General features: G+C 46.7%; 1 protein-coding gene across 1 annotated transcript in view; it reads left to right on the top strand.

Moving 5' to 3' along the window:
- The first annotated feature begins 11388 nt into the window (after window positions 1–11388).
- Lonp2 (lon peptidase 2, peroxisomal) overlaps window positions 11389–12672 on the top strand; it is a 72723-nt gene continuing 71439 nt past the window's right edge. The window contains exon 1 of the mRNA XM_041650587.1: window positions 11389–11748. Within this exon, the coding sequence (XP_041506521.1) occupies window positions 11516–11748 (233 nt within the window). The 5' untranslated portion in view covers window positions 11389–11515. The remainder of the gene's footprint in view (window positions 11749–12672) is intronic.

Below are 12672 nucleotides of genomic sequence, written 5' to 3'. Positions count from 1 at the left end.
GATTTCATTTTATCAACTGTCATTCTTGAATATGCACATAGAACATTCTATGAGTACACCACAAGATTTTTTATCAACAGAGTTCCCATTTTTACTGTGCATACTCATAAACAGAATTCATTATAAAAACAGAGTTTACAATACGCAAAGTAATCTGGTTCACTACCAATGCTATAAACATTTTCTCCTTTTTATAACAGTTAATACAGTTGTATAGCATAGAGGAAACCTTCAACAATTTTGTAGAAGAGATTCATTTAGCTTTTTGGAGGTTTTTGTGACATAGTCTTGCCATTTAGCATGTGCTGACCTGGTACTCAGTATAAAGTCCAGGTTGGCATGAGCTCTTGGCTAGTCCTGCCACAGCCTCCAGAGTGCTGCAATTACAATGCACCGCTGTGCTTGGCTGAATGATTTATGAGTTTTTTTTTTACTTATTTATTTAACTTTATTATGTTTGTTGGTGTGAAGGTGTCAGATCTCATGGAACTGCATTTTCAGACAGTTGTGAGCTGCCATGTGGGTGCTGGGAATCGAACCCGGGTCCTCTGGAAGAGCAGTCAGTGCTCTTAACCGCTGAGCCATCTCTCCAGCCCCTATGAGTTTTTTTTTTTAACTTGCCTATTGGCACCCACATAAGCATCAGTCAAACAACCCATCCTATGTTTCCCAATCTTTCTCTCTCAGATGCTCCCTCTTCTCTCCGGTCCCTCTGCACAGACCCCTCTGCCTCTCCTCTCTACCAATTTCCCTGTAAGATGCTTTATTTTCTTTCTTTTCTAAAATAGTGTTTCTCTGTGTAACTGTCGCTGTCCTAGAACTCACTACATAGACCAGGCTGGCCTTGAACTTACAGAAATCCACCTAGATTTACATCACTGAGTTCTGCTCTCTCAAGATTATTGTCAACAGGTGTGGCTAATAGCCAGACCTCGTATTTCAAGAATAGAGAAGTACATATGTTTCTGCCTCAAACAAAAGTCTACAGATCCAACTAAGTTCCAGTTCCCTTAAGGAGAGAACTTTGGATTCCACCAATGGAGTGGTTTTCCTATAGACTGTTTTGGTGTAGGGCGTGAGGAGCCTGACTTGTTTTGTTCTAGCAACAGAAGGTTTAAAAGGGGCATAGCCCATGACCTTCAACTGGCCTGTTCATTTCCTTGTATCACGTTAATGACATTAATGTCTGTTTCTCCATTTATTATTTTCATTCGTGTCTTCATATTCTTTACTAAAATCCCCATGCCTCTACCCTGGCAAGAGATATTTTTGTTGAGGCTGTATCCTACGCCTACACTTGTTTTTCTAGAAAAAGACAAATGCCAACTAGCATAAAAGTGGTCAGTGCAGGTGGTGCTAGTCCTCAGTCCTGAACTGTAAGATCCCGGTCCATCACATGACCACCACTGCCAGGTAGCTAGACTCTACGCAGGGAACGCTTCTCAGGTAGCCTGGTGACACAGGAAGAGACCCACAGCTCTTTGCACACTTTATATTCACAGCTGTGTCCATAAAAGGAAGACAGACAGGCACAGGAGGAACCCGGGATGCAGGTCCCTCCTGGTTCTAAATGCTGTCATCTCCGACAGCCCGGTCTCCCAGCGATGGAATAGCTAGCTCACAGTGGCCCATCCCTAAGATCTCAGCACTCAGAAGGAAAAGGAGAAGTGGGGGAAGGATCCAGAGTAAGAAGAGGTCAGCCTGAGATACATGAAGACACCCTGTCTCAAAACACTGAAGGCTGAGGATATAGACCAACAGCAAATTACACTGCAGTATTTAACATTAGTTAATGATGGTTAAACATACAATATACATTCTTATGAAAAAAGTCAAAATGCAACTTAAAACAACTGTCTTACTAATTTTAAAAAAGTTTGTGTTGGGTGCCATTTGTACAACACACTTCTTTTAAACCATTTTTACTTTGTGCGTACTTGAAAAAGTCACAAAAAAAAATAAAGTCAATGGGGTTTTCTTAATAGCAGAATAGGCCATTCTCCATACAGGAGAAGCAATATCAAATATTCATTTGTTGTTGCTGGTGGTGGTGGTTTTAAGTCCACACATGGGAACATTTAATTCAAGTCATGGAATTTTTCCCAATAGGCAGCTCAATGCAGTGTAATTAGCTGCTTTAACTTTAAAAGACATTATTCTTTTCAGGTACAACTTTACTGCATTTGAGCAGAGAAAAGAAGTCTTAAGAACAAGACCATGATCTAAAAATGAAAAGCAGAACCGAGAGAAACGTTAATATCGTCTGGTAGCATCAATCAGCAGGTGCCGACTTGGTTCAGCCAGGTCCCCACCAAGCAAGGCTGGTGTGCTGATTTGGGTCCCAGGTGGCTTGTCCCTTAAAGCAACAGGAAAGCACAACACCAGTAGCTGATGGGACAATGTGGGAAACCTGGAGGGACAGAGCCCAGTAGGACTGTGAGCTTGGCGACAGATTTGATTTGACGCTGGACAAATACTTCTTGCTCTGTCAGGCTCTGAAGAGGTGCAAGATAAAAAATCTAAAGGTTGTAGACCAAGAGTGGAGCCATGGAAAGGCAGGCTCTGGAGCCCTTTTCCCAGCCTCTCACTTTCTGCCTGAGTCACAGCGGCCTCTTCTTTGGCCAGTTATGTGTTCCCTGAGAGTCTCCAGGTGCCCCCCCCCCCCTACTTTTTTTTGGTTTTTCAAGACAGGGTTTCTCTGTAGCTTTGAAGTCTGTCACCAAACACATAACAAGAAGGAACTTAAGGGAGGGATATTCTGGCTTACAGTGTGAAGAGACACAGCCACAAAGGTGGGGAAGATGAAGCAGGAGAAACATGAGACTCAGCCACACTGTGTCCTCCGGAGCAGAGGGAGATGAACACCCAGAATTCTCAGAGATGGCACTGCTCACACGCAAGGTGGATCTTTCCACCTCAGCCCAGTCCTGAGACTCTCCTGTAGATCTGCCCAAGGGTTGTCTCGTAGGTGAGTCTGGATTAGTCAGTCTGAGAATAGTAGCCGTTATAGGCAAATAGATCGATGTGATCATTAAGGCCCAAGTTGCTACGCTGGTAATGATTTTACAGATATGTGTTATAAGCAGACAAATAAATAAACAGAATAGATGGCTTATGCATAGATACAGAATAAAAGAGGGTCAGATAGTCAGATAGCACAAAACATGGAAATGTATCCTAAGAAGGCATTATGATTCATTTACTCATGAAAACCTACATGTCATTGCCATAGCGTCATCTACTCCTCTCTACTGGGAACGTGCTTGGCCTTGGTGACTGCCTCAAGGGGCAGTCACTTAGCTTTCTTTAGTTACCCTCGCCACTTTGCTCCCAGTCTTCAATCTTTTATGTCACCTTTGACTCACCATAGGCCTATTCAGAAAGCCATCTTCTCCGCCAGGCCTGGTGGAAAATCTGCTGTGGTGATATTTTACTTGTGCTTTAACAAATAAAGTTTGCCTGAAGATCAGAGTGCTGCACTAGCCATACTAGTTAGCCATGGAGGCCAGGCAGTGGTGGTACACACCTTTAGTCCCTGGAAACCGGGGGCAAAGGGATCTCTGTGAGTTCAAGGCCACCGTAGGCTGCACTAGGTTGAAGCTGTCTAAAAGAGTGGCAGAACCAAGGGGTGGGGACTCACACCTTTAATCCCAGAATTTAGGAGGTGGAAAAGGGAAGTGGTATGACTGGAGAGAGAGGAAGATAAGCGGGAGGAGACAGGAGCTCAGGATTCGGACTGAGGTTACATAGAGATAGGAACACCAATTTGGTCTGATGATTTCGGAGAGGTAAGAACTAGTAGCTGGCTGTTCTGCTTCTCCAATCGTTCAGCTTTAATCCCCTAATATCTGACCTGGGTTTTTATTATTAAGACCAACTAGAATTTGTGCTACAGACTGCTGTCCCAGAACTAGGGAGGATGAGGCAGGAGGCTTGCCTAGGCTACAAGGAATCTGCTATTTTCACCTGCCATTGGAGCCTTTGCAATTATGAGTTAAGTCCTGGAATCCAGATATAGGTTTTGACATTCAGATTGGGTTATGCTGCAAGTAAAAACTCACACACTGCTTTGAGAGAAGATTCTCTAACTTTATCTCTTCCTCTTTCCTTCAACAGCTGACAAAAACTCTAATAGACTTTGCTTGTGGAAGATGGACTTCCCTGCTGTATCACTAGGCTACATTTACTTGCTGCATAAAGGCGGAATGTGGCCCATAAGGGCATGGTGGGAAAAGACTGTTTTGGGTAAGAGAGGGTGTTGTTCACTCTGATTAAGATTCGGAGCAGGGGGCGCAGTTTTCCAGTTACATGCGAAGCCTGGGTCATGAACACACTGAGACAAATACTGACATGCTGCAACCCATTGAGACCCTGCTGCCATATTGCTGTGAGGTTTAGTCACAAAGACTCTCATGGGCCAGAAAGAGGTGAGGGATGAAGGCAGAAAAAGCCCAGATTGCAAGTCATGCACCCTGGCAAGTTGCTGCATCCTTGGCATTGACCAAGGTGTCTGTAACTAATCTACAAGCCACGGGTCAGTGCCCTAGTTTGCTTCTTTGTTGCTGTAATAAAAGGCTGACCAAAAACAATTTTGAGGAGACCAGGTTTATTTGGCCTCAAGGTTGAAGTGGTGGTTGAGGGAAGCCAACGCAGAAGCGCAAGGCAAAAAGCTGGAGGCAGGAACTGAGGCAGAGGTCATGGAGGAACCCTGCTTACTGACTTGTTTTTCCTGGCTTGCTCAGCCACCTTCCTTGTATCAGGTCCACCCGCCCAGAGGTGGCACCACCTACAGTGTGCTGGGCCCTCCTACACCAATCAGCGATGGAGAAAATGCCCCCACAGACATGTTCAAAGGCCAATCTGATAGAGACAATTCCTCAGCCGAGTTTTTCTCTTCTCAAGAACAGCACGTTGACAATCGAGACTATTTCTCACAGTCAGTGTGTGCAGTCAAATTTCAGGGCTGCTTGAAATTTTGCTTTCCATTAATAATTAAAGAGAAAAGCGAAATGCCAAAGACACATGCTGGTTGTATTTGAACTTGTTTGTCAATAACCCTAGGAATTGCAGAATAGTTCCTGAGCCTGGAACTCACCCCGCAGCTACTCACCGTGTGGCAGCTATAGACAACAAGTTTGTGAATTTAATTCATATTAACATTTCCTCTAATTCCTGTTTAAACCCACATAATTAACAAAATAATAATCAAGCCTTTGTGTGTCCTTTCCATATTTCCATCACGTGCATATTCCCGCAGTGGCTGATTTCAAGGGCGCAATGAAACTCCTACAGGTAGAACTAGGAAGAGCAGCACATGATACCTCCTCCATACGGTTACCACCCTACAGCGGTGAGCTTCAAAACTACAAATCATAGCTGGGCGTGGCGGCGCATGCCTTCAATTCCCAGCACTCAGGAGGCACAGGAGGGCAGATCTCTAAGTTCAAGGCCAGCCTGGTCTACAAAGTGAGTTCCAGGACATCCAGAGCTGTAACACAGAGAAACCCTACCTCAAAAAACAAAAACAAAACAAGAAAACAAAAGCCCTAACTAAGACACCTTTGTTCTTGTTATAATTTGTTTAACTCTAAGTTATTAAAACACTACAGTTTATTTAAAAATAGTATTTGTATTGTGAAACTAAACGTGTCAAAATTCCTTGTTTGGGCCATCAGTTTCCATGAGTCATTGTGAGCAGGCTCCACAAGCACCCCGTTTAGTTGGGTGGCCACTTGGTGCTGCTAAAATGGCTTAGCCAAGGAAAGCACTTGCTGTGTAAGCCGGAAGGCCTGAGCAAGTCAAGAAACCAGATGGAGGAGCACGCATCTGTAATCCCATCACTCCTGCTTCTGGACAGGAACCAGAGACTGGAGAGTCACCCAGAAGTTTGCAGGCTAGCTAACCTGCAGGATGTGTCACCATGACAGAAACCAGAGACACGTCTGAGCTAAGTGGAAGGCAAAAACCGATTCCTAAAATTTACCTTCTGACCTCTGCATGAGTGTGGCATGCTTGCAGACATCAATCACATCACACACACACACACACACACACACACACAGCAATTTTTAAAAAAAAAAAAATCTAAAAAAATGGGGGAAAAAAATGTGAGTTCGAGACTAGCCTGGTCTACAGCGCTAGTTCCAGGACAGGCTCCAAAGCCACAGAGAAACCCTGTCTCGAAAAACCAAAAAAAAAAAAAAAAAGGTAATGGTGATTTTTGCCTAAGTGTTCCTTCCACTAAGACATCTTTCACAATTTGCTCTTAAGGGCTCTGTGCACTGATACTGTTCTGCCTGTGTGACTGTTAACTTTCCCGTGGTGTAGATAGAAATAAGTCACTAGCCACAGTGGTACATTCCAGCACTCGGGAGATAGAAGCAGGCTTATTGGGAGTTCAAGGCCATCCTAGCCTGCACAGCAAGTTTGAAGTCAGCCGGGATCACCGGAGACCCTGTCTCAAACAACCAGAAAAGAATGAAAGAATTTAAAAGTGTGGGTGAGCCTAATGGTGACCCAGGTTGTGAACACCTGGGAAGCATGGCAAGGTCTTGGAGAGGATAAATTACCAGCAGAGGTGGGAGAGGAGAGGCCCATCAGGGATCAGGTGAGTGATTACTACACAAGACCCTCCAGCAAAAGTGAAGGCAGTAGCCAGGGGACAAAATCACGGCAGGCAAAAGCCTAGGACCACAGGAAAAGCCCAGGATCCTGGTTGATCTGAGCCAGAACCTTGGCTCATTATTTAACAAGGCTGAACCAGAAAATATCCTAGAGTGGCGAGCTTGAACATTTATCTTCCTTGCATCAATCAGCACGTGACAGACCATAAAAAGGACATAGTCTTAGAGAGAAAGTAAACTAAGAGTTTCTTTTGCTTTTTAGCTGAAATATAATTTTTGTTTGCCTCTTTTTTTTCTTTTTTTTTTTCTTTCTTTCGTTTTGGTATTTTGAGACAGGGTTTCTCTGTAGCTTTGGTGCCTGTCCTGGAACTAGCTCTTGTAGACATAGAAGAGGCTGGCCTTGAACTCACAAAGATCCACCTGCTTCTGCCTCCGCCTCCCCGAGTGCTAGTGCTGGGATTAAAGGCGTGCACCACCACCACACAGATATATATATATATATATAGATAGATAGATAGATAGATAGATATAGATATAGATAGATATAGATAGAAATATATTTGCTTTAGTAGCATGCCAATTTGTCTTCCATATAGCCTTAGTACAGTAGTCCTGGTCTCTCCATGCCAGAGTCCCACCAACAGCAGGGAACAGCACCCCTTGGGGCTTCCCTCAGGCTGCTCTTTCTCCTTTCTGTGCCTCCACCTATTCTTTATCTCGGAGCTGTAAAGGTTGCAGCCCCCAAGGTTGGCACCTCCCAGCTGACCACCTCGGGCCATCTGCTTGCAACTTAACTTGACCCTTTTGGGGCCAGTCTGCCATTTCTAGATGTTTTCCCCATTCAGTAAAAATCTATTTTTTTTCTCTACTTCAAACAATCAGTCTCTTCGTTTTCTTTATAATGGAAGAGGGGGTGGCATCTCCTTGTGTATAGGACCTCCCTTTCCCCTTATTTAAGATGTTGTCACCAACTCTTTCCCACAGTAGCGCTGTGAAGTCTTACCCTGCTCTGTATGGCATGCAGGCCTGGGGCCTGGGACAGTGGTTCTGAATTTCTTCATGGTTTCTCCTTCCGCTTCGAGTACTTGCTGAAACACTGGAGCCTCTGAATGTTTCCTCTCTCACCCACCCCAGTCACTGTCTCTTTAGGTCTGAGACCCTGATTATTAGGCAATTTGGTCTGGGGTCCTTTTATTTATTCTGTCGGGGCTTTTTTTTTTTTTTTGGAGGGAGGATATCAGAAAGCCAAGAAAATAATAAAGCCAAGCATGGTGGTGGCACACGCCTTTAATCCCAGCACTCTTGAGGCAGAGGCAGGCAGATCTCTGAGTTCAAGGCCAGTCTGGTCTACAGAGTGAGTTCCAGGATAGCTAGGGCAGCTACACAGAGAAACTCTGTCTCCAAAAAACTAACTCACTAAATAAATAATAGAATAAATATAACTAACTTACTAAACATAGAATCAGTCCAGCGATTAGTAAGCTAGCTTACATGTTTGTTGCTTTTAAGATATGTGGGCATGGTAAAAAAGCATTAAACTACAGTTTTTAAAATAGGCCCCAGAATTTTAAGATTGTCATAGAGATTCCTTAATAAAATACCTAGCATGAGCCCGGCAATGGTGACGCATGCTTTTAATCCCAGCACTCAGGAGGCAGAGGCAAGCGGATCTCTTTGAGTTCAAGGCCAGCCTGGTCTATAAGAGCTAGGTCCAGGACAGGCTTGACAGCTATAGCAAAACCCTGTCTGGAAAAACAAAACAAAACAAAATACCCAGCATGTGCAAAGCCCTTGGTCCAATCCCCAATACCATTTTTCAAAAGACACCAGGAGTCACAGAGAGTAAGGGCCCTCTACCCTCCAGCTGAGTGAGGCTCTTAATGAAAGGTGAGCTCTGGTGGCCCTAGACTTGACGTTTCGTCTTCAGATCACCCTCACAGTCTATCTGATACACCACACAACACACACCCAGAGGAATGATCCAGACCTGTGTGTCCATCAAGATCAGTCAGAATCAGCCACCAGCTCATTCTCCCTCTAGACCTCAGCTACTCAGCCTAGAATCTATCACTGGAACTGAGACTCTACAAAACAATTTAAAAAGTATCTGCTTAGCCTGGCGGTGGTGGTGCACGCCTTTAATCCCAGCACTCGGGAGGCAGAGGTAGGTGGATCTCTGTGAGTTCGAGACCAGCCTGGTCTACAAGAGCTAGTTCCAGGACAGGCTCCAAAGCCACAGAGAAACCCTGTCTCGAAAAACCAAAAATAAATATTTAAACAAACAAACAAACAAATAAATAAATAAAAAAGTATCTGTTTAACACCATGGTAACACTCAGGTCAGAGCTGCAGCGGAGGACATGGGTGCGTGGCCCTGCTGCAGTCAGGGTCTGTGTTGATATCTGAGGCTCCTGTTACCACTGACGGCCATGTGGAAGCCAAGGTCTGGGGTCATGTTAGTGTCCAAAGGCCACACTGCTGCCGGGGCTGTGCTGATCTGAGTGGCCTGCACTGCCACCTGGGGCCACGGTGACATTCAGTCCTGGCTGCTGCTCAGGACCATGTCTGGGTTCATGGTTCTACCACGGCTAGGGTCTGTGTTGAAGTTGAGGACCATGTTGTCATATGGAAGCCCTGGGATGGGGCTACGATCTGTGGCCTTGTTGGGGTTCTGGGGGCCGTACCACCGCCAGCCTCATCCTGATCTGAGTGGCCAGTGCTTCCACCCAGAGCCAGGATGTCATCTAGGCCTGAGATACTGCCGAGGGCCGTACTGGGGTCTGTGGTCCAGGTGCATCTGGGGTCTGTGTTGATGTCTGTGGCCTGTGTCACCTCAGGTGGCCATAGGAAATATGTGTGATGAAATCAGGGGGCCATGATGAGCTGGCTCCACCCTTTGCTGGCCCTGCCTCCCACTGGACACTGTAGCAAGAGAGCTGGCCCCGATCAGCACAGTAGAGCTCCCCCCTCCCCCAATACACACACTTCGGATAGATGGCCCCACCCCTCATCAAAGGTCAAAGGTGAGGGAGAACTGACCCTGACAGCGTTGGGCATAAAGGAGCCGGCTCCAACTCTCACCTGAGTGGGTAGCCTGGGTATCCTGGACAGGCCAGCTCAGCTACCACCCAGACCCTCAGCTGAGCCTGGGGCTGACCCATCCTAACATTTACCCCATCTAGGACCTGCTGCAGCTCATGAAGGGACTGGTCTTATGGAATAATACCTGAAGGGTCTCCATGATTTGGGGCATCCGTGGGATACACCAGAGAAGTTTCAGTAGGGATCCAGCAATGGTGGTGTGCCAGAAACCAGAGGCCGTGAACTAGACCAGTGACTCATTGCTGTGATCCTTTGCTAGTGAAGCTGACTGGACGAAAGGGTGAACTGTGCACCTCAACGTAGCTTCCACTGCCACTGGGACGAATGAAGAGGTGTCGGAGAGGAGGGAACAATGGAGGAGTAAAGGGGTTTTTATTGTTTGGTTGTTTGTTTTGTTTTGCTTTTTAAAAAATTTTCTTTTGGAGGCTGTTGCAGGGGTGAGGGGAGGATACGAGGAGCTGAGAGGTGAACGGAATTAGGGTGCATGATGTGAAATTCCCAAAGAATCAATAAAAAAATTATGTTTTTTGATAAAGAATTCATATATAAGAAGATACAAAAAAGTTTACAGTACCATAACAGCAAGGTGTCAGAGGCCAGGGTGGGGCTCAAAGAAAGAGATAAAGAAGAAGAGCAAAGGGCATTCGGGAGATAATGGCTGTTTTCTATCTTTATCAAGGTGACTGTTCCATTAGGCTATACACACGTCAAATGTCATCAAATCATATCTATTAATATCTACAGTTCACTGTACACCAGTCAATCAGTAAGGCTGCTTAGAAGAAACCAACTTCATCCTTCACTGAACTGCGTTACTAAGAGTGACTAGTTGGCCTCTCTGGAATTTACCTCATCTGCAAATGACAATACTGGATTTCTCTGAAGCTTCAAGGTTTCTATATCATGTGAAATGATTTTTAAATGAAGAGCCACCTCTATATAATTCCTTTAAAGTATCTGTTTAACGTACTAATAAAATAAAGCGAAACAGAAGCAATGCCCCCTACTTAAGAGATCTAGAGATAGGCAAAGTGAAAAATGAAGGACAATAGGAAAACCCAGAAGGCAGAGGGAAGGTCTGCTGATTAGGAAATGGTAATATTAACTTCCTGGTTTTGATCATGAACCCTGATTGTGTAACGGAACAGGGAAAACCGGGTGAAAGGTGTGTGAAACTTGTTACAATCTAAAATCTATTCAACGACAGGTTACAAAGTCTTTCTAGGGTACACCGTTCAAATACGAATATTCTTCTCAATATTCCTGTCCAGTCTAAATGTAGGCACAGCTCACGCTGACTGCACACCGGTTTCTTTCTTAACTTCTGGCACCGCAGGTTTAGAAAGAAGTGCAGAACGCAGCGGTAGAGTTTGGGTCCAGGGGCCCACCGTACCTCTGGGCTAGCCGGAAGCCGAAGTCTCCTGGGGTAGGAACCAGCCTAGGGGTGCTGCCCGACACCCAGGCCTGGAGGCGGGGCCAGAAGCCGAACGCTTTGGCCTGGGGGCGGGCCGGAAGCCTAGTCGCTCGGGCCTCTGGGAGGGTTGTGGGCGGGCCGGAAGCGGTGGCACATGGGCCTGGGGGCGGGGCCCAAGCGGCGAGGCTTGAGCCTAGAGGCCAGGGGAGAGGGCGGGGCCGGGAAAAGGGGGCGGGGCCGGAAGCGTTAGCACTCCGGCCTGGGGGCGCGCCGTAGTGAGCTCTCCGTGGTGCGCTCTCCGGTGGCCTTGCCACAGGACGCTCAGCGCTCTCCTGCGGGAGTCCTCCTGACCGCGCGGGTGCTAAGAGCCGTCGCCATGTCGTCCGTGAGCCCCATCCAGATCCCCAATCGCCTTCCGCTGCTGCTGACCCACGAGGGTGTGTTGCTGCCCGGTTCCACTATGCGCACGAGTGTGGACACGGCCCGCAACCTGCAGCTCGTGCGGAGCCGCCTGCTCAAGGGTACGTCGTTGCAGAGCACCATCCTAGGAGTCATCCCCAACACGCCCGACCCGGGCAGCGACTCGCAGGACCTGCCACCTTTGCACAGGTAGGTCGGGCACCCGAGGCCTCTCCGCCCGCGCCCTAGCGACCTGCGTGCACGGCTGTGTCTCCTCACTTGGAAAGGGGGAGTGACGCTTTTAACCAGTGACCGTTAGCGAGCTGGATAACTCACGGAGCTGTACCTGACAGGGGTAGGAACTCTGTGCTGTTGATTACCTGCCTGTTGCTGTTAAAAATCTAATCTGAGTCCTGGTCCGACCCTGCCGGTCCCCTTCAGGGCCATAGGCCAGTGCTGTTTACTTCCCAGGCCCCTCCCTTCTCCCTTCCCCCACCCACCTTTCACCCTGTTCCCTTTCTTTCCTTTTAACTGGCCGCCTGTCGCTTTCAACTTGTTTTCCAGTTGAAACGCTATGAATCTAGTGATTTCTTTTTCTCCTGCCCATGCCTAAACTGCGCAGTTAACTTTTGAGTGTTTTTCTTTACACTTTATGTTACCCGTTTTCTCCACCCCTAGTGGCCTCCTCCTTGTAGGGCCTTTCCTGTTCCCATTTTCCTTGGGGTCTCGAAACCTTTCTACCCTCTCATCTCAACTTCTCCCTTCTTAGTATTTTTTTTTTTTTTTTGGTTTTTCGAGACATGGTTTCTCTGCAGCTTTGGAGCCTGTCCTGGAACTAGCTCTGTAGACCAGGCTGGTCTCGAACTCACAGAGATCCGCCTGCCTCTGCCTCCCGAGTGCTGGGATTAAAGGCGTGCATCACCAACGCCCCTCATTTCCTAGCATTTTTATCTTAGGCCCTGTTCCTGTCACTGGAGTGCTCCGTGTTCTGGCTTGAGTTCTGTGACTTGTGTGATAGATTTCACCCGTATCTGACTTTTCATCTGCAGCTTTGACACAGCATGTGTCTCTTAGGTATGCTATGAAGGCCCATCTGTGTAGACTGCTTTGAAAGGCATGTGTCTCTTAGGTATG

The sequence above is a fragment of the Microtus oregoni genome, unplaced genomic scaffold (assembly GCF_018167655.1).
Source record: "Microtus oregoni isolate MIOR12 unplaced genomic scaffold, Mior012 000004F_ref0000308, whole genome shotgun sequence".
Taxonomy (NCBI): domain Eukaryota; kingdom Metazoa; phylum Chordata; class Mammalia; order Rodentia; family Cricetidae; genus Microtus; species Microtus oregoni.
This window is presented reverse-complemented; position numbering and strand designations above follow the sequence as displayed.